Source organism: Anabrus simplex, chromosome 2 (assembly GCF_040414725.1).
Source record: "Anabrus simplex isolate iqAnaSimp1 chromosome 2, ASM4041472v1, whole genome shotgun sequence".
Taxonomy (NCBI): Eukaryota; Metazoa; Arthropoda; class Insecta; order Orthoptera; family Tettigoniidae; genus Anabrus; species Anabrus simplex.
In genome coordinates, this window is record NC_090266.1 from 1,018,646,962 (window position 1) to 1,018,673,515 (window position 26,554).

The 26,554-nt window shown below is 40.1% G+C and overlaps 1 protein-coding gene across 1 annotated transcript in view; it reads left to right on the plus strand.

The window, feature by feature from the left end:
• Window positions 1-26,554, plus strand: part of LOC136863763 (uncharacterized) — a 182,422-nt gene that overhangs the window by 60,051 nt on the left and 95,817 nt on the right. Inside the window, exon 3 of the mRNA XM_067140115.2 lies at window positions 2,814-2,947. Coding sequence (XP_066996216.2) covers window positions 2,814-2,947 — 134 coding nt within the window. The remainder of the gene's footprint in view (window positions 1-2,813; window positions 2,948-26,554) is intronic.

The following is a 26,554-nucleotide window of genomic DNA, read 5'->3' on the forward strand; positions in this document are numbered from 1 at the left end:
TAATATAAATGTATCCTCAAAATTTCATTGCATTATGTCCAGTAGTTTTGGCTCGGCGATAATAAATCTGTCACTCAGGACATGCTCTTTTATATATAGAGGTGATGCAATTCTTGAATATATTCCTGTCATCTTTCTGCCTCATCTTCTTTGCATGGAAGTGGCTTTCCAACATAGTCCTTAATGTTTATGCACCTAGTTCTCCTTTCTCAAAAGGATTCCTTGATTTTCTTCTCTTGAACATCTACGTTTCTTACAACCATGCAAACTTCAACTTCCTTCCACTTCCCTTTCGGCCACACTTCCTTATCTGTCCTGGGCTTTCTATCTACTTCATTCTTTACTCGCCTGTATTCATTTCTCCCCATCACATTTTCTGCATTCTTGCTCTATCGCCGTTCGTCTATCACGTCTAGTATCTCCTGTGTTATACAATGATTCGTACTTGATCTTGCCTTTCATCCTAACCCTTTTTGTGTAGCCCTACTGATCTCATTCATCAGGACTGTCCACTCTTCATCTATTATGTTTCCTTCAGACTTAAATTTAGGCCTTGTGCAACATGTTCCTTGAAACAATCCCTCAATCCCTTTTCCGTCAAATTGCCTCCTTAGTTATTTTATTATATTCCACGCTCCGACTCTATGAACGTCGTTGCATTCCATCCTTTGTTCAATTTCTTAAACTTCAGTCTAACGAAGTCTGTTGGATACCTCCCAATCTGTCCAGGTCTTGTCCACGTATACAGCCATGGTTTGTGGTTTTTGAAACAAGTATTAGCAAGATCTAGATTACGATCAGTGAGGAATTCTATCAAACGACTTCCTCTTTCATTCAGTTGTCCCAGTCCGAATTATCTTACTGCATTATCTCTTCCGTCACTTACCTCCGCCTTCCAGTATCATAACAATTAGAGTCTCATCTCCTTTTACGAGTATGTATTGTATGAAATCTTCTATATCTTCATATATCCTTTCGATTTATTTGTCACCCGCTGAACTAATAGGCCTATAGTCCTACACTATAGTGGTGGGGATTGGTTGGTGCCTATATTGATAATAATACGTTCAATGTACTGAACATAGTAACTTTTCCGCTTTCCTATTTCCTTAATCATTATAAAACCTACTCCTATAATTCCCCTGCTGGATTTTTGATGATAATTCAGTAGTTTCCCGACCAAAAAACCAGCTTTTCCGGCCAACGTACTTATACCAAATACACCTACCCTTAGACTATACATGTACCTTTTCAGATTATCTAACCTACAACAAATATGCAAAGTTGTAACATTCAACGCTCCGTCTCGACGAATACCAGTATTCGTCATCTTCTCGTGTAGTCCCCATCCGGAGTTCCGAAAGTGGGGAACCTTTTTCCACGGTAATATTTTACCCGGCAGGAATCGATCATCAGTACACCATTCATACAGAGAGAGCTGCATGTCCTTGGGAGTTAGTTACGGCTGTAGTTTCCCGTTTCTTTCAGTCGTTGTTGGACATACGTGGAACAAATTCACAGGTTTTCTTTGTAAACACCCCACAGAAGCATGTAATCTCACGAAATTCGTCTTTAGTCTAACAGAAAATCACATGAAAGAATAATGAAACCTCTGCATGTATTAAGCTATTTCACTATTGGTATTCGGTATCGCCCTAAACCAGATTATAGGGAAGAACCGATCAGGGAGTGTAGAAATTGTCATATGTGTGGAGGACGCAAGGACAATAAAAACACAGTGACTTGCAGCTTATCCAAAACGCAAGTATGTAAACAACATGGAGTTCATATTGGTCCAAGGTATGCAATGATTCCCATGGAAATGATGGTTCCTAAACTTGGTTGACGTTCGTAAATTCGAGTTTGAATTAGCTGGAATGTTGTGAGATGTAGAGTACTACACACGCAGATATCCCCGACCATGAAAATACTTAAAACTAGGATACAGACACACATCTTCCTATATTATAGATGATTACTCCCATTGCTTTTTTATATTCTTGGTTTCTTGGAGTTTGTTTCTTAGAGATTATTATCATCACAAATAATTGACAGTATTTATTTCCCTTATTTCCATGTAAGAATATACAATATATAACCAAAACAATACACTTAAACTATGTTCCGCACGAAAATATTGATGAAAAAGTTTGGCTTGTTTGCCGCAGGGTTAATGAAAATGTGACTCTTAAAAATACATGTTCAAAAATCTTCTCATTTATTTAAGAAACATTAGAAGATTGTATCGCAAAGAATTATAAAACTTGAATTCTACAGTTCAACTGGCTATTAATATTTTAATATCATTACGCATTGCCTCTATATGACAAGGCAATATTAAAAAAGCGTTATATTTTCCTTGTCGATGATCATTGCCACAGCAATCAACCTCCTAGTGTTGAGAGTGAAAATACCAATTAGTTTGTTACATTGCAGTTCAAGAAAATTCGATCGAAGCGTAGATCCATTTCACTGGGTAGCCTCTGAAAATTCTGCCTGGTTAATTCCAATAGTGCGTCAATTTCTTCTGTACTGCGCTCGAAGATTTCAATGCTGAATTTATAAACTGTTATTTCAGCTATTCCCAGATCCTAGATCCAAACACCACTCAAATGTTTCAGACAACTTATTAATTAAATCATTCTTCGGTGACACAGCAATTTCCCTATAACTAAACTGAAAATAAAAGAGGACATTGTATTATTCGCAATATAAAAAAGTAATTTCATTTTAAACACGCTTAGTATTGATACTATTCATAAAAGAAGTGTGTGCATTGTCAGAAACTAATTCTCATGGCGTGTCTCTTCCAGATCTACCTGATGACAATCCCAGCGTGAGCATTGAAAAGCTGAAATATTCGTTGGGAGAGAAGATCCGTGCCAACTGTACCTCTCATGCTTCTTACCCTGCCGTAAATCTCACCTGGTACCTCAATGGAAAACAAGTCAGTATAAAATACAATTTGTTATCAACATTAAAATAATAATAATTATTATAGTTATTTGTGTATGTTTAGGGATCGTTTGTCCGCATTACTTCTTCTGGTTCATTATTGGAGATTTACTTGTTTTCGTTGCTTTTTCTTAAGGATTTTGAATACTGTGGAACGTCGCTGTTGGTATTGCCGTAAAAACTAGAGAATAAGAGGCCATCAGTGACCCATGGAATGATATTCGTTTGCAAATTTACATTTTTATTGTCCAAGGACCTGATAGGTAAACGTGTGTCGAGTTGTCAACTATAAGCCAATGAACAGAACGCATTCACCATTCTTTCTGTTTTATTATTTTCGGTTGTCAGGTCAGAATAACATTCTCAGACGTATTGTGACAAAAAATGCACTTATATTTCTTAAGTCTGTAGTATATTATACGCATGCTGTGATTTGACGTACTTTTACTGACGAATCAGTACAGCTTTGAGTGTCCCATTACTAACTTTATCAAGTGCATAGGCTTACTCCACAGGAGAAGAATATAGGTCTACACGTCCTTTTCTTGGAAATTCTTGTAAATAAACATCCGAAATTCGATGTATATTCCCTCCAAAACCAGCATGTTTCGTACAAAAAAATTTGACTTTCCACACTTTTTAGCTATTGCATCTTATTGTGAATAGAATACATTTAAGATGTGTTTTCATTATAATTATCAGAGTGTATGCTAAAATCAGTCATGTGAAAAGAGATAAATGCAGAACACATTATAGTGAAATGTTTGTTAATGATAGAGGTTATGGCAAAAGAGCGCGCTGATATTGACAAATGGTACCAAGAGGAATATATTTTAAGTTTTCAATTCCTCAATCTTCACTGTTATTTGATATATTTTATGGCGGTCGAGGTAAGCAATTGCGAGGTTCGTATTCACCTCTCAGTACCCAGTGACACTTGGTCAGTTTCTGAGACTTAAAAAATGAACAGGGGACATAAATGGGACTATTGTGCGCTGTGATGGAGAAAAGCATTGCCGGGCCTATTTATTAAAGACTAACCAAAAATGTGAAAAAAGAGTCATTCAGTCAAGAGGGCTATTCATAGGAATATTTCAATAAAGCAGAGTTTCCCATAGTAGATGACCACGTAGGTTTGAAGGTGGCATGTAGAGAATACGGTTGAAGATCACTTGAGTTCTACTCGCAGCCGACAAACCCACTGCACCTGTTATAAATCCGTTTAAAATTATTTCGAAAATCTTAATCCCAAAATAACTTTTCGATCTCCTTACCGAATATTTTAAAGAAAAGACAGTTGTAGTGTGGTAAATGATGTATATTACATATTTCAAGTATTTTAAAGAAGTATGGGTTTAAGGAATCAATAAACAGATGTCTGTGATTTTTGTACCTATGTTGAAAAGAAAATTGATGATAATTCTGAAAATCCACGCAAGCTTGGTTAGACACACTTTATCTGGTGTGATATTTGTATCTCGCTCTGTTGCAACAAGCTAACTTAAAATTCAAGCTAACAACAACTTTGTATGCTGGCTGTTAATCTGAATTAAAGTAGGCAGACATTTAACCAATATCGAGGCAACAGATTATCGTTAAGAATGTAGAACTGGCCACAACATAATTAAAAATCATTGCCAAATAATTCGCGATGAGCCCTTTGATGTTAAAAGAAGAAATCCTGCAAAACTGACACATCGATTCTGTAATCCCTCCCATTCCTACTACAAATTCAACGAACTCCGTATAGGCCATGATGGACCTTAGAGGAGTAGAAAGTATAGACTTGCACTGTTGGTAACCATGACACTGGAAATGCCGCCCTTTTCACAGGAATTAACCTGGTACTCATTTCTGGTGTAGGCGTTTTGATACTCCATGAGGTTGTCCTGACGAGGAATCAACCATACGTCCTTCTGAGTGATCCTGTTACCCCTTTAACGCCAATGAAAGATACATCCTGCAATTCCTACTAAATCCTCCTAATTGGACTATCCACTGTATCAAAATTAATAACTAAAATACCTTGACATTTCCGTTACTGTGGATCATAATTTGACTCTTCTTGTTTCATACTACAATGATTTATCTTGTTGATGACCCTAAATGTAAAATTCCGTGCAAAATAACTGAATTATATGCAATTGCTGCCTCTTCTTCTCTCTGATTGGCTTCAAATGCTGCCCTCTGTGGTAATTATCACTACCACATAAATGGGAGTTTGAATGGAATGTGGTGAGCATGTATTGGTTGCACCAACAGAGGCACTCACTTTAATCGGGTGAGGGTGTATACGCGGCAATTTGTATCGTCCGTTCGTGTTGCAACATCACGCATAACGACTTGCACTGAAAACCGATAAATTTATGAAGAGATGTCTTTTTTTGGTAAAGTCAACTCGAGAATGGTAGTGTGAAGGGAAACCGATATATTGATTATTGGTGCTGTCAGTAAGTGCCTTATCTGGGCTCGGCAGTAACAGAAAGCTCTCTAGCCACTATATGTCTACTTCTACCTCAACTGATGCCCTTTAAAATCCCACTTTGTATGTAGGTAACAATAATTCACAGCACCTGATATTATTGGCAAAATGATACACCTCCTCAAAACTGCTAGCACGGCATAGCGTGCTTGTACACAGCATAGTGAGCATTCACAGGCAAGATTCTGAATTTGTGAATAAGGAATGTGACGTACCAGTTGAAACTTTCTAGAATACGTTTATTGCTCATTATTTCTCCACACTCTATGTTCTAGACACTAAGGCTCTCTTAGTGCCCAAGATGTTTCTATCAGGGTGCACAGTACTTCTAGCAATATGTCTTATAAGGAGAGAAAAATCGATCCACGTGGTTTACAATATTACCTTCTAACACTTATTATGGACACAGAAAGACTAACAATAGGGACAGATTTTAATGGCTAAAGGCACTAGTATAATCTTATAAAATAACTACAAGTATGGCGATAAAGAATAATATGTTAAAGAAAAGGGAAATGAGTCGGGATAATTTGGTGGTTGATGGAAATATGCAAGACTAAGGCCATAATACAAAAAATTAGGAAAAGATATGCATTTTATACTAAAGATATGGAAGTTGCACACCTACTAAACGTCTGTAGTATAACAGGAGTCAGATAAAATATATAGATGGGAAAGAGTTTCGTAAAACTGAAAATGAATCAAAACTTTAAGCTCTTGTTATTAGCGGAGCATGGAAGAAAGTACAAAGAACTGCACAACTACTATGTAATATTATCATATGTATAGATGAACAATCAAAAATTGTCGCTTCTCTGGAGATGAGAAATATAACAAAGTCCACATACTCTGTGTTGGGCTTCGTACAGCAAGTTGGATATGTTTTCAACACGGCCAGTATTTCTCACTCAGTGTGTCAGTCACTCTCACTTCTCTCTCCTCCTAGTGACATGCACTCGCTTACAGCACTATGGAATTATGCGCATACGGCACACTTACACGAAACACAGTGGGTCAGCTGTAGACAACGAAATCCATGCCTACTATAACAGTAAGGTTCGAATCGTATCGTGAAGGATATATTTTGTTCACGAAGAATACACGGTGTTGACGTCAGGCAACGTACACACCAAGTTTTGCCGAGCTAACTTTGACGCTAAATGCTTCACTCCATTCTGATATGGTACATTGTTCATACGCGTCAAGTGAGTAAGTGCTGGCTTTCGTGCAACATGACAGTTTTAATATTCGTGAGGCAGCGACTTGCTGTAGGGCTGCTAAGAGACGGATACAGCAGTAGCGGGTGTTGGGGGACAATGGACGTCTATTGGACACTGGTTTAAAGCGGGTTTCTACTAACGAAGAAGTCAACAGGTTAGTGCAATGTAACATCAGTTCTTTGTTTAGCATGACTCTGAGCGGTCTATGTAATAAACTTACATCCTCCTCTAACTGGAATGCTGTAAATGCGATTATTTTGTTTTCATTTCCAATAACACGAGCTTGGTCTCAGTATATTGTATTTTGACTCGACCTTGCTCTCAAGGCAGTATCGGTTGAACTTAGACCACGTTTAATATTAATTTATTGCCCGGAGACGTATCTCTATCATAGATCGAAACCACTTACACCAATACAAATACCACGGACACACAAGTGAAAAGAATTGTTTATTCAGATGAGTATACTGGACGAGGTACCAATGGTATTGCTAGTTCTTAGGACGAATCGAAATTGACAAGAATTGCTGGTCAGAACGGCAGAACATCCAATAGTACGTGATGACCTAACTTTCATCACCTGTTCCAATGTAGACTAATAAAATTCTAACAGTTACGTGCAGGGGCAATCCAGGGAGCGGTTTTAGGGTGTTCGGGGGGGGGGGGGTTCTTCGACCGTCAGCTGTAGTGAGCATAGCAATTTGGCAGGTGTAGGTGTTCCGGACAATCACAAAATATAATTAACCTTATACTTTAAAGGTATCTGAAAGTGCTTCTAGTTAATCAGAAAGTACCTAAATCACTTAATTACTCACTGAATATGCTTTATTTGTAAACAGAAATATTAGCCCTAGTGTCAAATATCTAGTAAAATAATAATGAAAATAACTCAGACGTCTTAGTTATCAAGTGCCAACCTATTGAGGTGCCGTCATCTAGACTGCCTGTGTCTTAATTTCATGTTCCGTTAGTGAACCAGAACTCTACTGGCTGAGGTTTTAGTGAATTTTGTCAGGTAGACTCCAATGTGGCACCAAAGAAATTTAACATGCAGTGCCGGGGATTAATTTCTGTAATCTTCAGAAATCCAATGCCGCCCGATCAGTGAAAGAACTCTGCGAGGGTTACCTACCAAAGGCCGGAGCAGGTTAATGAAAGAATGCGAAATTGCTCAGCTTGCGACGATCAACAATGGGACAATGACTGGAAGCAGCCGCGAGTTGGCCGATTCACTCAAGCTACGACGGGTGGACATTCCCTGTAACCAGCAGACAAAGTGGAAAGGTGCAAACGCCTTTGACGCTTGTGAAGGATATAAGTTCTTATATTATGGCACAGCATCCTGCCAAAATGGAGTGGCGATTGCGGATAAGAGAGTTTGTGAGATAACATCACCTGCGTACACCGTAAATCCGATCGCTTGATTGGCTCCCGAGTTGTCACCGTGTCAACAATCTACGCAGCGTTCCTTGTTGTGCACCAAAGGTATGATGTCCAGTAGAAGTACAAGGTGAATTCTATACAGAATTTGAGTCATACATACACTCTATTGACGCCTTCAATCATGTTAATCGGTGGAGATATCAACAGGCATGTTGGCTGCTCAGAGGGTGATTTCGAATAAGTAAATGGTGGATCAGGTTTGGTGTGCGTAAGAAAGTTCGTGATTGGAATGCGACTTGGCAAAATGTAAATACGTTCTTCAAGAAAAACCTGCCCCTCATTTTCACATATAGCAGTGGTCTTCGCAAGTCGCAAATCGATTACTGAATAGTGAAGAGGAAGGATCTGCGGCTACTAATGGACTGCAAAGTTACACTATCAGACTACATCTCTCCTCAGCATAGACTCCTGTTTATTGAATTTCAGCTTCTTCTCCACCCAACTCTTCGGCCTGTCACCAGCACAGAATCTATCAAGTGGTAGAAGCTTCATGGCAAAGCAACAGTGCTAACAGACAACATCTGTCCCGCTCCTGAATAATGACCATCTTGAGAAGGATACATGGGGTGTGATCATTGCATGAATCCGATCGAGTGAGTAAGAAATATTAGGACTGATGGAACCGGGAAAGTGTTTCACGGACAAACACGACTGGTGGTGGAATGACGAGGTGCAGCGCTCAGTGAAGACGAAGATGATCACCAAAAGGAACGATACCAATCTGGTACTCTAAAGGGAACTAAAATATGACACCAAACGAGCAGTAACAACAACCAAGGACAATTACTTTCGTGACCTCCACGATTAATTATATCAAGCTTGAGGAGCTAATTATATCCATAGGATCACTAGACCTCGTCATCGTGTCACTAAAGATATCAATGATGTCATTCGTATCAAGGACGAACATGGACAGCTCCTTCGAAACCCGGTGGATATACTTAGACACGGGGGTTAATACTTTAATATAATTTGTAATGAGGATTTCCCACAGTCAACCCAGAGCAGAGTTCAGTTCCACCCATAGTATCTGCCGATGTTGCGGCCACCATCCGTGCAATGGCAAACTGGAAAGCAACTGAACCTGATAACATCGCTCTTGAAGTTTGGACAGACATGGGGAGTGCGGAAATGAATTTCTATCAAAATTCTTAAACAAATGCACCGAAGACAAAGACGTACTATCCACCTGGAAGAGCAGTATCACTGTGCCTCTCTACAAAAGAATAGGTGTTGTTACTATATGCGCCAACTACCGCTCAATTCTTCTCCTCTGCTATACCATGAAAAAATTTCAGCGGATGATTGACGTACGCCTACATCCATCAATGCTGTTATTAAAACCAATGTGGCTTCGTTAAGGGCCGCAACAAGAGGTGCTATCCATGCTGTCCGTTTACCGGGAGAGAGGCACACATAAAAGCGAAAAATGATCCATATGGTCTTTCTAGATTTAGAAAAGGAATTTGGCCTTTCCCTCATGAACTCACCTGTTATTCGCTCCCTACGTACAGACTCACAGAGCAATACCTCCGTTGGGTACAGTTCCTCTAACTCAACTAAACAAACTCTGTCAGCTCTGCAGCTGGCGTCACAGCACCATTTAACAGTCGAATGGAAGTTGATGAAATGTCCACCCTGTCACCAATCCTCTTCATCCTGTGCATACCCAACCCATACAACCTTCTCTATGCAGATGACGTTATATTGGCTAGAGATTTAAGAAACAGGCTTAACGAAAACAAGGCTCAACACATATCGGTTGTGGCTAAACGTCGCAAAAAAAGAATATCTGGATTGCAGCACTCAGTCAAACGGAACAATATTCGTCGACGACATTCTACAAACGAAGACATCTGCGTTTCGTTACTTTGGCTCTCGCAAGACAGCTAATAGTGAAACACATCTAGATGCACGAGCACGAGTTAACGCTGCCTGGTTAAAGTGGTGCCAGGTCATGGGCGGCGTCCTTTGTGACTACCAGATACTGCTGTGTCTCAAATCTACCGCAAAGACGTTCGCCCAGTGTTACTTACTGTATGGGGTGGAATGTTTGCCGGCGACAAAAGGACACGGGAATATCCTGCATGCTTAAATGGACGCTGGGAGTCAAGCGACTAGATCGCAGTGGTCTGGAAGACTAAACTGCAGTGGTTCTCAACGTGGGAGGCATCCCCCGCCCGTTTGGGACGCGTAGAGGTTAATAAAGTGGGACGTTAGCTGTGATTTAAATATTTGTATTTGATATTCTGTAATGAACTTCGTGAACAAATATTGTTATATTCAGATTCTCATATCCGTGAACCTAGGCAGGAAGCTATCCTGCCGCCATTCAGGACTAATGAACTCGTGCATATGCTGTCTTATTTCACACGAACTGAGCAGTAGATCCTGCCAGCAGGAATTCTCAGAAAAGTTGCTAGTAACATTTTCCACACAGGCCCCTTTTGCCAGCTACCAGCAGCAGTAACACCATACCAAACACATAACAACCATTAATGACAATAAGCCGCTTGACAATGTGACTGACATTTCCTTGCAGCACTACAAGAATAGATTCTTCTACCTCCGCCATTGTCAACACGATTTAAGCCAGGCCTTTTCAGTCAGTTCAAATACAGTGAATGAACTCGAGCTTGTTCAGTGGAGGCATTAAGTCAGATTTGAAATAAACTGATACAAGTATCGCCATACCCATGGATAAGTGGCTGATTAGCGGTGGTGAAATGAGATCCCATGGGAGTGATTTATCGAGTACTTTTCCAACTTCGAAAATATTCTGTCCTAATAAGGAACAAGATACGAATATATTCAAAGAACATTCTTCTTTCGGATCTACTTCTGCTCCCACCAGCAACATTAATTCTACACCCAAAACCAAAGTGCATAAATATCAAGACTATTATCTGACATTAGGCTTTAACAGCATTCTTTTGAATAATCAGGAATGACCTCAATGCGCTCTTTGTTTGGATACTGTACTCACTTTACACACTTGCAGACAAAACATCCAGACCATGTACAGTAAGTAGACCCATAAAATATTTTAAGCGTCATGAGCAACAACTGAAAGGAAATGTCCGACTCGTTGGTTGAATGGTCAGCGTACTGGCCTTCGGTTCCCAGGGTCCCGGGTTCAATTCCCGGCCACGTCGGGGATTTTAACCTTCATTAGTTAATTCCAATGTCTCGGTGGCTGGGTGTTTGTGCTGTTCCCAACATTCCTGCAACTCACACACCACACATAACACTATCCTCCACCACAATAACACGCAGTTGCCTACACATGGCAGATGCCACCCACCCTCGTCAGAGAGTCTGTCTTAGAAGGGCTGCACCCGACTACAAATAGCCATACGAAATTATTATTATTATTATTATTATTATTATTATTATTATTATTATTATTATTATTATTATTATTATTATTATTATTATTATTATTATTATTATTATTATTATTATTATTATTATTATTATTATATAATTCGCTGGGGCCATCAAGGACCACGTTAAGTCTTGTTGCATTTGACATTGAACTTGGCCTTCTTTAGAGTCCAAATTTCCCTCATTCTTTGTGAGTGGGCCTGCTTACGCTCCTCTGTCCAAGGGGCACCGTGTCTTCTCTTCGGTTGCTCGTCTCGGTTTAGCCCGTTCGTCAATATTTTCTTGCGGAAGAGATCTCCGTTAAGGGCGTCTTCAGCTGAGATATGTAGCATTTGCAGGTCTTCTTTGGTATTTCTAAACCAGGGAATTGTGGTTTTGGGGTTTGAATAAAAAAAGTGAAAGATTTCTTTAGTTAACTTTCTTCCGTCTATTCTTTTCAGATGACCGTAAAATCGTGCCCGTCTTTTTCTGATTGTGTCGGTAATTTTCTCTATTTTGCTGTAGACTTCCTTGTCGGATCTCTTTTGATGGATTCCATTTCTGTACTTTGATCCCAAGATTCCTCTCACAATTTTGCGTTCTCTTTTCTCCAGTTCTTCAAGGATCCTTTGTTGGCATTTAGAGGCAGGGTTTCGGCTGCATATAGAACTACTGGCTTCAGATATTATTATTATTATTATTATTATTATTATTATTATTATTATTATTATTATTATTATTATTATTATTATTATTATTAATGATGTATTCATAAGTAAGGGATTAACTCACCATCCGCTTGAAATCAAATCAGGAAATTTATGAAACGGTGGAGAAACTGAAGCAGCAATGAGAAGGAGAGTAGCATTTGATTGTCACATCACGATTATGAACCCGGAGAGATTTGCCCACAAGCTACTCACTCTCCTAGAAATATATAAAACCCAATCTCTGTGGCTAAGTGAGGTACGAAAAGACTGAGAAGAAGTGGATATCAAAGAGGGGCAGGAAAAGGAAAGGGCGATCTTAAAGAAGAAATCTGCAGGAATGAAGGTTGCATCCGAGAAGCAATTTGACAAACTACGAAACATCTCGTCGGAAAGGCGAGAAAAGAGAATTCAAAGACGTAAATATTTGAGGGGAGTGCGAAGAGAAAGGTGAGAGCCTGAGCCATAAAAGGACAGATAGGCTAGGTTGTACAAACATGACCCAATGGTGGCCATAAGGATGGACGAATGATAAAGTTATATAAGAAACATTATTCTTGTCTTCTTCTGAGGATGGAAACAATATGTGTTGTTAACAGTTCTGACATCCTGGTCTAAAAACCTTACCTCTTTTAGCCCACCAGAGGTAACAAGTCGGATAGCTGCCCAGCGAGGGAGTATTAAGACAGCCCAGTGTGTGTAATTTAGAAAGGTAATTAGTCTCCATGTGCTGCGGTTCTGTTGATTTATGTGCCATTTCAACCACATACCAGCTCTCCCGCCATTGTTAAATCTCTGGCAGTACCGGGAATCGAACCTGGGCTCGCGAGGACGGCAGCTAATAGTGCTGACCGTTTCGCTGCGAAAGAGGACAGGTAGCTAGTAATTATTATTGATCGTCCTAGTGATAGTGCAAGCAAATTCAAAATTTGTAAACAAATTTTTCTAAGTCGCTAATACAGACAGTGTATATTTACCAACGATATATGTTACATGAAATCGCATTATATAACTGTACTATTGTAATGACCGTTTTTAATCAATTATCAATTTAAACCCATTTTAAAACTGAGAAACTATTATAAACACTTAAATCTGTTTTTCTTGCCAGTTGCTTTACTTCGCACCGACGCAGATAGGTCTTATGACGACAATGGGACAGGAAAGGCCTAGGAATGGGAAGGAAGCAGCCGTGGCCTTAATTAAGGTACAGCCCCAGCATTTGCCTGGTGTGGAAATGGGAAACCATGGAATACCATCTTCAGGTCTGCCAACAGTGGGTTTCAAACCCACTATCTCCGGAATGCGAACTCACAGCAGCGCGCTCCTAACCCCACGGCCAACCCGCGCGGTAATATTTTAATCCACGTGCATTTTCTTAAAATTCCAGTGTTAAGAACATCATTAGAAGAAAGAATAGTGAAGAAATGTGTAGGCCTACTCATCAAAAGTATTTGTTCCTAAAACCTCCAACGACACATTCAACGAACTAATAAGGACGGTACTGAATGTAACACGTGCTTGAGTCTCACATGAATAAATAACCATAGCTACTGCCAAAATATGCACGCGCACAAACACTTGGTCACAATTCCGCTTGCCACGAAACTGAAGATTACAAAATTCCTTATCTGCCAATTCAAAGCTATTTTCCACACATATATAAATTTGGAAGTTACTGAACCCTTTACCTTATCAACTCCATCGTCGGTCGTATGCCTCAGCTGATTCGGTAGAATATTGGACTCTTAAATCTTAGGGTGCGCCGAATTCTTCCTGGTCACTTCATCGACCGATCGATAGGATTCAGAGGCGAGCATAACTACGTCAAATAAGGAGCAAAAAGTACTTACTATAATGTATTAAAAAACCACGATGGTAAAGAAATTTGAAGAGATTCTCACAAAATTTGCCTCATTATTCGAAATTCGTTGTAGGTTATGAGCCACATTGCCTTCTGAACGTTGAAAGTATCTTAGACGAAGTAATACTTAAGTCTGACAATGAATGGCTAGTTCCTTTACGTCGCAGCGACACAGATAGGTCTTATGCCGACGACGGGAGAGGAAAGGCCTAGGAATAGGAAGATAGTGGCCGTGGCCTTAATTAAGGTACAGCCCCAGCATTTTCCTGGTGTGAAAATGGGAAACCACGGAAAACCTTCAGGGCTGCCGACACTGGGGTTCGAACCCACTATATCCCGGATGCGAACTCACAACTGGGCGTTCCTAACCGCACAGCCAACTCGCCCGGTGACAATGAATGGAAACTTGATAAAAAATATGCGGTTAGAAAAAAATCAGAAAACTATAAAACTCTGAAAATCGGGTAACACTGACCTCAGACGGTAACTGGGAGTCGACTAGCTGATCAGTGGAAAATATGATTTTCAACAACTAGAACTCCACATTTGCATTTAATTGAGGTTCTCCACCAGTTGAATATCCTACCGGATACCGGGAACACCCTCCGAATGGACCATCAATCGACACTGCTCAAACAGCAGTTGCTATCAAATTGTTAATCCAAACCATGGAGCTTGGTACAAGTTAATCGCAATTATCAGATATGAAATAGAATTTGCACTATTTGTTGTCATCTCGTGACACCCGAGGTAAGGGTTATTCTGTCCGAAGGCAGGTCCGAACCTCCGCAGATGTGTTTCCCTCAACCGGAGTTTACGCGCGGTAGGGTGGCCAGTTCCTTTCCGCTCCTCCATTCCCTTACCCCCCCCCCCCGCCAACAGCGCGTGGCAACCCATCCAACTCCTGACCACGCCCAATGTTGCTTAACTTCGGAGATCTCACGGGATCCGGTGTTTCAACACGGCTACGGCCGTTGGCGTGACACCCTAAAGTTACAGAAAAATACCGATGCTTTCATATGCACTAACCCCAATCATGTGTTCATAAGGAACCAACAACACTTGATTTTGGGAGATCCTACGTTAGATGTTCTGAAGAAACAAAACTGCCGAAATGCAGGACAATATTAATGCGAACATGCGTTTTGAAGGAACGCTTTATGATATGAATCCGCAAATCCGCAGCTTACAACAACTACAATTAATACGGAAAGACTGAATTGCTTACCTCAACCACACGTAAATAAATTATGACGAAAAAATAAAATAAATTTCACGATATCTGACGAAATAACTCCATATTCGTAGTTTAACTCCTCAAAAATAAATACAAGAACAACTATCTCCCAACGCCGTACTGCCCTAACATAACATAAACTAAATCTCTCGAGCCTGAACACGCGTGGCTGAGTTGTATTGATCCGTCTCCATTAATCAAACCTTCACGCGGAATAACCCTTACACTTACGACCGATACTGGTGCGACACTAATATGGACGCATTTTCCGGCTGGTAAGGATTAAGCCTAAATGTGACCTAAATGATGTCTGCTAATGACCGTCATGACCGAATCCACTACTGTAAACACAATCATCGCTCAAGCCGATTCACAAACCGAACCTAAAATTCACAATATGTAAATGACCTCCAAAACTTGTCGTGAGGCGTGCCGCTGAGTGTATATAAACCCCTACCATGACTATAGATATAGCCTCCACACACTATAATAAAACGTAAAGTAAAATGTATGGATACCCCTATCGGATCGATGTACACAACATCCTAATCCTATTACGAGGTTTAATTAATTGGACACCACTATCGGGATGATTTACAAAACTTCCTAATGTTATCGTCCAGCCTAAGGATAGGTATCAACACGTTCATACACATAAATGAAATGCTAAATCGCATACAATTTCTAGTCGATTGAATGTGACAATATCAAAGTTCCAAAGATGTAAACGAAGTTCACTAAGAAAATGCAAAATCTAAATCTCATGCAACAACTCCTAAAAGTGGGGAAACAATAATCACATACATCACATCACTCGCGGCTAAACTGAGGCAGTGAAGATCCGAAATGACCTGCGATGTCATTGTGCAATTACATGGTAACCGAAACACTCCAGTGAAGTTTAACTATATGACGAACTCCCGCTCATTAAACTACCTGTTAATCGAATCAGTTTCTCATCCATCAATGTTTCCGAAAGTTCGATTTAATTCGCTTCGTAAAATATTAACAGGACAAAACTTCCACCTACATACTTTATCTATGAGGTCAGAAATAAACTACACATTGCTAACATTTGTATATTTGTATTTATTAGTGAACAAAACAGGCGTTCAGCCCCTAATACATGTTCACAATAATAATAATAAATAACAAATAAGATTAATAAGAATAGTCCAACCTGAGCCACCCCTCTCCACTATATACTAAATAACACAAAATGAAATAAACAATACCGTCCCGGTTTTATACCAGAACCAACTCCATCTACATCAATTCACAACAGCCTGGTCAATGTTTACCTTCTACTGCTGGTGTTACAACTCCATGCTTGTTATCACTCTCACGTACGCAACCTTCTTACTTCAGCATTTTCATCACCTCTATTGTTCCCTGACCTACTCCAGCATAAGCTGCAGCAGCAGCATTACCAGGTTGCATTCCAAACCAGCCATTACATGATTGCATACCAACCCGGCCATCTTATTCCGTCATTGCGTTCCAATCAACCATACCGCAACTTTTACCAATCTGCGTTAACATTGCTTCATTTCATTTCATTCCGTCATAACACTCCATAATAAAATTACCTCTCATCTCCAGAAATTTCGGCAATGAATAACAAATACCAATCACGCCTCCAAAAATTTTGGCCAGCAATACTCCAACACCACATTTTAGCAATACCACACCGACCCTACCTCATATACCACCTCTACTTCTTCTACAAATACACTCACCTGCTGCCATCCACCATCTTATACCACCACTTCTCCAACACCACATTTCAACCCTATAACATATCATAATTTAATACTTCCAACACCACACTTCAGCATACCAGCTCTACTCCTTCCACAAATACACTCACCTTCTGCCATCCACCATCTTATACCACCACTTCTCCCACACCACATTTCCACCCTATAACATATCATAACTTGCATTTACCATACACTCATACTCATCCTACCCGTCATAATTACCTACTGAAGACTCCATCTTCTACCAAACCAAAATTTACAAATAGCCGAGTTACATTACTACATCTCCATACCTTTCCAACACCACATTTCAACATATACCACCTCTACTTCCAACACCACATTTCAGCCCTAACACGCACTCGTCTGCCATCACTCAGCATTTATACCAGTCACCAATACAATACAAAATGATAATAAACTCACCTGTTTCCAGCTCCAAAAATTAAATAGCCATCAACACCACATTACAACCCTATAACATATCATAACTTGAATACTAAGCCTTCAATACTTCCAACACCACACTTCAGCATACCAGCTCTACTCCTTCCACAAATACACTTACCTTCTGCCATCCACCATCTTATACCACCACTTCTCCAACACCACATTTCAACCCTATAACATATCATAACTACATCTCCATACCTTTCCAACACCACATTTCAACATATACCACCTCTACTTCCAACACCACAATTCAGCCCTAACACACACTCATCTGCCATCACTCAGCATTTATACCAGACACCAATACAATCTCAGTACCACCACCTCTACTTCTTCTACAAATACACTCACCTTCTGCCATCCACCATCTTATACCACCACTTCTCCAACACCACATTTCAACCCTATAACATATCATAATTTGCTCAATTTGCCATACACTCATACTCATCCTAATACCCATCATAATTACCTACCGAAAACTCCATCTTCCCCCAAACCAAAATTTACAAATAGCCAAATTACAACACTTATCCAACACCACATTTACCATCACTCCTCCAGCTCCAAATATCAACAAACTGCCATCCACCATCTTATACCACCACTTGTCCAACACCACATTTCAACCCTATAACATATCATAACTTATATACCACTTCTCCTTCACAACATTTCAGCCTCCACGCCCTTAATTACTTACTTACTCGCTATATTATTGTTTTTTACTTCTTGTAACAAAACCCTCACTACTTTTCATTGCTCTCATCATGTCCGTAAATCTTCTATCTCTCCCTGCGCTCCTACTCAAATTCTGTGCGAGGTACTCACGGGTTAACACTGGCCTTACTTTTATACCCTGATCTTGTCTAACTACACCACTACACTCAGCTCTCTCAGCTTCTTGTTGCTCACTCTCCTTTCCCCCATCACCCCTTTGATCTTCAGCCTCTCTCCTGCCTTGCCCGTCCACTGCTCTTTCCTTACCGTTGTTCATACTTCCACTTAGCACCTCGCTCTGTCTCTCTTGACACTTTTCAGTACTACTTCCTATAATTACACTTCTACCCTCGTTATCTTTCACTTGCCTATTATCTTCCACTCGTTTGTCATCCCCGTTATTCACTACACTTCTCTTAGCCTCCTCATCTTGTTTCATCCTCCGTTCTAGGTCCATCAGTCTATTCACCGACCATACTCTCCTCCATCTGTTGCCTGTCACCACTAATTCCTATCCTCTGATGACTGCATTCAACCCTTGCTGCCTAGCTCGTATCATGTGTTTTTTTAAGCGTTTTTTCATTCCTCCACTCTTCAGCTCCTATGTCCCTCCTTATCCATATTTTTTCTCCTTGCACGTTACCTGCATTACGCACCACTGTATCAGCCATCAGTGTAGAAAATAATTGCACTTTGATAGGCCTATTACCTCTAAATCTTCCCACTCTTGTCACATCATCAATGTCCACTTCACTGAAATTTATTTTCATTTTACCCTGAATTATGTCCACTACTTTATAAACTATACTCGTCTTATCTTCCTTCTTACCCTCTTGCACTCCATATATAAATAAGCATTTATTTCTGCGACTTCGGGTGTTAACAACTACGTCGGCTTTCAGTTTCGATATCTCCTCTTCCAATCTCCCTATCTCCTCTCTTAATGCTGAAACTTCTTCACCATTTCTTCTCACCTGTGAAGCTGTGTCTTCTATCTTTTCCTGAAACCACCCCTTCATTTTTTCAAACTCCCTCGTTTGTTCCTTGATCATGTTCTTGATTTGTTCGAAGGGACATGTCCCTGCTACCACCTCTGTTACGATTTTTCTGATTGTTTCCATGTCCTCCCAGCTCATATTTCCTCTGGAAGTCAGACCTGGGTTCAGTTCTACTCCCCCAATCCAAAGCAATATCAAAATCACCGCTGCAGAAAGTATAAAGCGTCCTATTTTATCCAGTTCTATTCTGCATCTTCTTGTCTTCACTTCTTCTTTCTTCTTCCTTCCCTCCCAACCACCTATGCTCGCCCTGTACTGCTCTGTACCAATCATTGCCTGTAAGCACCTCGCTGACTTCCAACACTCCGCACTTACACTACCTTCTCCCACTCCAGGGACCCTCCACTCCGTACGTCTGCACTCGCCGGTGGCTCTAGGTGAACTGACATTGCTAACATAACTGATCTTATCTGGGATAACAAATACAAGTAAGAACAGACTTATGCGTGGATATCGCTTGCATTTAACTCTAGGCGTCGTAACAACCACCTCACCTAGAACATTATTCCTTTCGCACTTGCTCTGTGAAAATTGAATCTAGGATCGCCACAGGACCTCGCTTCTTATACAAGCTATCCCTGAAATATCACACCGTAACTACATACACCCTGTCACAAAATCATAGGGCCTTTCCTCACGGCAACCAACTTCAAATTACAGGGCGTTTTTCTTCACAAAACATAGGACTTACATCTGCCTTAAACATCATTATTCTCATTTCTCTCATAATATTCCCTTCTCAAATTCCGATCGATTTCTCTTTCTGAGCTCATATAGTATTTAAATGCAAATTATATCACCACCAAAGAGATTCTAAAATCTTAAGTTTCACTTATATTCTCTCGGAACTCAGAGACAAAATGAATGAAATGGAAATGGCGTATGGCTTTTAGTACCGGGAGTGTCCGAGGAGAAGTTCGGCTCGCCAGATGCAGGTCTTTCGATCTGACACCTGTTGGCGACCTGCGCGTCGTTATGAGGATGAAATGATGATGAAGACGACACTTACACCCAGACCCCGTGCCAGCGAAATTAACCAATTAAGGTTAAAATTTCCGACCCTGCCGGGAATGGAACCCGGGACCCCTGTGACCGAAGGTCAGCAAGCTAACCATTTAGCCATGGAGCCGGACTACAAAATAAATACCATAACCTCACATTTTCACACACGCAGTGTCGCAAAATTATTGACAAATACCTAACTCTACTTCACTGGATTTCGCTCCTAAATTCTCGTCCTCATTTACAAATATTACTATGACTTCAAATTATTCCTGGAGTTAACGTTATTATCACTGTAGTTCACACAATATCATTTCTATTTCTATTTCTATTTCTATTTCTATTTCTATTTCTATTTCTATTTCTATTTCTATTTCTATTTCTATTTCTATTTCTATTTCTATTTCTATTTCTATTTCTATTTCTATTTCTATTTCTATTTCTATTTCTATTTCTATTTCTATTTCTATTTCTATTTCTATTTCTATTATCAGCATATCAATTTTATTCTGGTCATTAATATCACTGAATTTTATCACATGCTTTAAATTTACATTTTAATAACATTACATCTGTATATGCTCCCGGCCACGCAAATTACCGAAAGCACTCCTGCAAAATTTCCTACGGGTCTTCATACAAAACATGACAATGACTTAAAACTACACACGCATTTCCTTTTATAGGCAGCGCAGTGTCATGCCTAACTACTGAAAATATAAGTGGACAGTACAGTATTTACATTCTAACAGCAAATACATGAAATTTTAGACATATCTGTAATTGCTGACGAGTAGTTTCCTCATGGCCACTTATCACTATCCATATTCACCTCTAATAATTTACAAATCATGATAGTAATAAACATTTCACTTGAAACAATATTCTTCCTGTACAATTACGACATATATTATTAAACTTCAGACACCATAAATTAATATAAAAACACTTTATTTATGTACACACGGAATCTGAACCGCACTGCACTATTTCTTGGCCTTTGGACCGTTATTGACGAAGTTACAAAAAGATTTCTCAGTCGACTCGACCAGGTGCCTGCTACTTAGGACTGTGCGATTTTACCTTCACCCTTCTCGACCATCTGTTCTCCTCCCCAGCTAGTTGATAACCGTGTCATCGAGACGATAGGTATTTCTAGACCTCAATGTCTCACTCGCAGAAGTTTATGAATTCTTGAGCAGTACGCGGCTATAAGAAATATTGAAACTTTAATATGTCAACCAAAGCTAACTATGCTTTATTTCCAACACTTTGAAATCCTCTCTAGTGGAAGTTCGTGAATCATCTCAAACAGCTACATCAACGTCCCTTCGTACTACGACGAATGTTGAAGACCTTAATATTTATCAAGCTAACTAGTGTTTAATCAGGTGGCTTCCGAGGTACCCAAGTCTATCTCCACACGACACTTCAATTTTTTCTACTATCTGATTTCTGAAGTTAACTAACGCAGCTCCGCCCTCTCACACTGATGAATTGCGAGTGTCGGCTTCTAGAGGAGGGGGAGTATTTAAAGGAAAATTGTGACGCTAATGCCCGCCTCGGGTAATGCATTACAGAGCATCACCTTTTGTACCCCTGGGTCGATTTCCTCGAATTTTACACATGAGATTGCGCCGGTGGTATCCTCTGACTCGTCATAGTCTTCCAAATAGGTGTAATTAATTATTTCCATGGGTGACTTTCCCGCGTCTTCTGGATGGATCACCCTGGCTCGTGTCGTTTTCGCTCTGGTGACTAGAAACTTAACTTCATGTATGTGAGTAATTAACCATAGTCTTCCCTGTGGATTGAACTTTACCAAATAGTTTCATAAATTGTCATTAATTATTACCTCTCAAATGATGTGCCGAGAAATCTCCAAATCCTTAGTCTTATGAATTTCCGAAACCCACCGAATCATCCCGTTCTGGCTCGATGTCTTTGGTGACCTCCCGCCGTGAGTAATAAGCAAGGATCATGAATCTAAACTTGCCTGCAGGCTGACTATTTACCAAAATGGATGCGCGCTGTTTTTTCTCGCAGCTGGCCCTACATAGCCATGCGGCGATTCTTTTGTAATGTAGAATTATGGGCTCAATTGAAACCACTTTATAAACTCAGACACTAATATAAATACTTTAATCCACATGCATTTTCTTAAAATTTCAGTTTTAAGGAAATCATTGAAAAAATTAACAACCTCTTAGTAAAAGAGAATAGTGAAGAAAATGTATGTAGACTTACTAACCAAAAGTATTTGTTCCAAGACCTCCGACACCTTCAAACGAACTAATAAGAACGGTACAGTGAGAAATACGTGCTTGACACTCACATAAGTAAATAACCATAGATATTGCCACCATATGCACGCGCACAAACACTTGGTCACAACTTCACTTGCCACGAAACTGAAGTTTACAAAATGCGTTATCTTCCAATTCAAAGCTATTTTGCACTCATATATAAATTTGGGAGGGATATCCGTTGCATTCTATACGATTACACACAAAACAGATCAACGACGTTATTCATAAATACATAAATGTGCAGGAGAAAAATTAACAATTTTGATAGTTTGTGCATGCGTTCTGTTAAGTATGGGTATCTGTGTCGCCAAATTTTATTAATGAAACAGAGCAAAATGAATTGCAAGAATTCTAGATTGTTACATTACAGACAGAAACAGATTTTTCCTGTCACTAATACAAATTTTCAAAAAAATCGCTAGGTGTCTGCTTTAACAAGAGGGAACGAAGTAAGTCCTTTCGTTGAAACATATAATAGTCGTCAGATACAGTGACAGAATCACTATATTGATAACGCAGATTTTTGTCTAGGTTTTGCTTGTCATGTGCTGTGCTCAAGTGGTTGAAATAAAAAGTGGTTTCGACTTTGGCTAGTCTGTCCACGCTTGAGCTTGTTACATGCTGCACTCCAGTGGATGAAAATAAAGTGTTTAGTCACGCAGCCACTGGCACTCCCTCAGCCCTTAACAACACATACAAAACCAAACAGTCTTTTTTTTCTTCAGGGTCTTATATTCAGTAGCAGTGACCGTGAGATCTAGCTCAACAACTCAGACAAGCGCCGCCAGAGCGCATGTCGGTCTGCGCACTTGTTCAAATGAAGGCGGAATAAGATTTGAATGCATTTTCTTGAAATTTAATATAAACAGTTCTTGAGAGGGGCAGAATCTCAGAGTCTTTATTTTTGGCATTGGTGGTGCAATGACTCAACGGCGCTACTGCACGAGCCACCCGTGCTTTCCTGGATAGGTATATTTAACGTGATGATTTCATTTCACCATAGTCTACAAAATGCACGTTCGACAGAGAAGTATGGATTATTTCTGAAGGCATTCTTTTGTAAGTGCCGGCCCCGCAGTGTAGGAGTAGTGTGCCTGCCTCTTACCCGGAGGACGCGGGTTTGATTCTCGGCCAGGTGGGGGATTTTTACCTGGATCTGAGGACTGGTTCGAGGTTCACTCAGCCTACTTGATTACAATTGACGAGCCTATCTGACGTTGAGATGGCGGCCCTACTTTAGAAAGCAAAAAATAACGACCGAGGGGATTCGTCGTGCTGACTACACGACACCTCGTAATCTGCAGGACTTCGGTCTGAGCAGCGGTCTCTTGGTAGGCCATGGCCGTTTGGGGCTGTTGCGCCATGTTTCTTTATTTTTTTGTAACATGACAACTCCTTTACATCCAGTGATACGTCGCTATACTCTCAACGTTTGTGGCTCTCTCGTACTCATCAGGAAAGTAAACATGTAGGCAAAGATTTGCAAGTAAATAACGTTTCTTCTCAGAAAACACTTACATTGTGTTATTATGATTTTAAAAAATCTAGCCCATAAAAGTCAATTTACAGTGAAGTATACATTTTTACTGCAGTTCATGAATATGATCTGTAATAAATTAAAGGGATATGATCATTTTAATTGCAAATAATACATAGAAAATGCACGAAACTTGTAGTTCAAACGATATTGTCATAAATATAATTGTGCCGTTATCATAGAGTGAAACGAGCCTACTTTGTAACATGATGATTCCTTTAATATTTCCTACTTCAATACCGGGTGCAGATTTATCAAATTTCAAGACGTCTACGAGAATGGAAAGCACAGACTAGAGTAACAACATTGTGGGAGGAAATACCTAGTGTAGAGCTCATCTCTAATTAGTATAAAATTAAGTCCTAAATCGTGTCTGTCTGTCTGTCTGTCTGTCTGTCTGTCTGTCTGTCTGTCTGTCTGTCTGTCTGTCTGTCTGTCTGTCTGTCTGTCTGTCTGTCTGTCTGTCTGTCTGTCTGTCTGTCTGATTGACTGCGACGGCTAATTTCAAGAACCAGTGGATGGATATTGATACGGATTTCACCATTATCTTAATAATTTCTCGAGGAAGGTTTATATATAGGAATATTAATCTATGACCAAATGAAGCCGAGTAGTAACGGTTCCAGTGAAGTAACTCGAAGATAAAACGGTTCTTCTTGCGCCTTTTATTGTTACGCTGGCTAAAACGTGAAAGATACATCTGTACTATGAGGGTGAGAATTAATCAGCATAAAAAGGTCTATAAAATGTTGGCGCCAGCGTATATTTATCTTTAAACACATAGCCCATTATAAGTGTATATATCTTAAAGTAAGGATTTAATTGAATCAAGTCGGAGATGACACAGTCGTCCGTGTGCATTTTTAGCTTACGCTGGGTAAACCATTAAAGATACATCTGTAATATGAGGATAAGAATTCGTCAGCACAATAAGCTCTACAAGAACGTTTGCGGTTATTTTTACATATCTTTAAGACATAACCGACAATAAATGTTTTATCTTACAGTTTTGCTGTCGAAAACGTTTATTAAATACAACTTTTAAATTTACTTAATCCTTATCATAACACATTGTTTATTCGGTTCAAGTAACTAATGTAGATTAAAATGAAATTTACAGAAATATTTTCATTCAGCTATACTTTCGGAGATAAGGTCGTTTTCATTTCTTCGAGCAATTTCCATTCTTTTATATGGAAATGTAAATGATCGTCTTCGGAGCGAGTGAGTTGATTGCAAGCCAGCGTGCAAGCTATCAACGACTTCGGCCAGCATTATTTGAACATACAATAATTTATAATTTTCCAGCGAGTATTCGTTATTTATATACAGCCTCCGGTAAACCACCATGTCGAGACGGACAACGAATACAGGTCGCTGCACATTTCATTCGAAACACTGCCTTTATAACGTAACAATGAAACTAACCAACAAAGAGATTCTTGAGTGTCATAGGACAGAGAAAGAATGACTTCACAATGACAAATTCACTCTCTGTGTTCAAGTATATTACTCGGTATACTTACGAGTCAATAGTAAAGAGCTGTTCAATATCCTACACAATTTCTAAATTCTTTACATCCTTTCGGCTTGCCACCACACAAGCTGATTTTGAAAATGGGGCTACCTACGTAGTACAGTCATTAAGTTTTGAGACTGACCGTACGATGGCGCTGTGATGCACTATAGCGCATAGGTGGCGCCGTGGTATGGTACCATGTCAGTTAGTCTCCCGTCCCTGCAAGAGACAGTTGTGTGCATGCACTGGAAGCAGACGTACGGCCGTTGTTATGACGGTGATTTGAATGCGCCCGTCGGACCTTGACATGTCACAGTTTGGGCAACAGGTAAACATCAAGTTCTGTCAGAAATTATGCAAAAGCGCTGCCGAAAGGTTTGAAAGGATGCAGCAGGTTTACGGTGAGGACGCATTGAGTCGCAGTGTTATGTTTAGGTGGCACCGACGTTTGGTGCAAGGACGGGGCAGACTGGAAGATGATATGCGTACTGGTCGTCCACAAACAGTTCGAACGGAACGCAAGCTCCAAGAAGTTGCAATGTTGGTGAGTGTTAACCGCTCCCAATCGGTAGACGATCTCGCAGTAGCAAAAGGGGTCAGCCATGGTACGTGCCACAGAATACTGACGGATGACCTCAACATGTTTCGTGTTACCCAGCACATTGTGCCAAGGATCCTGTCACAAGACCAACGTGATAATCGAATGACGATTTGTGGTGACCTCATCAGTAGCGCTGACGATGATCCGACGTTTCTCAACCGGATAATAACTGGAGACGTAACATGGTGTTTCCTTTCGGCGGTGCTTCCAGCAGCTATACCAACGTTGGCAAACGTGCATAACGGCCAACGGCGACTATTTTGAGGGTGGATGTGGTTCTGTGTCGGTGTACGCCGTGCAATGCGGCATCATGTGAAA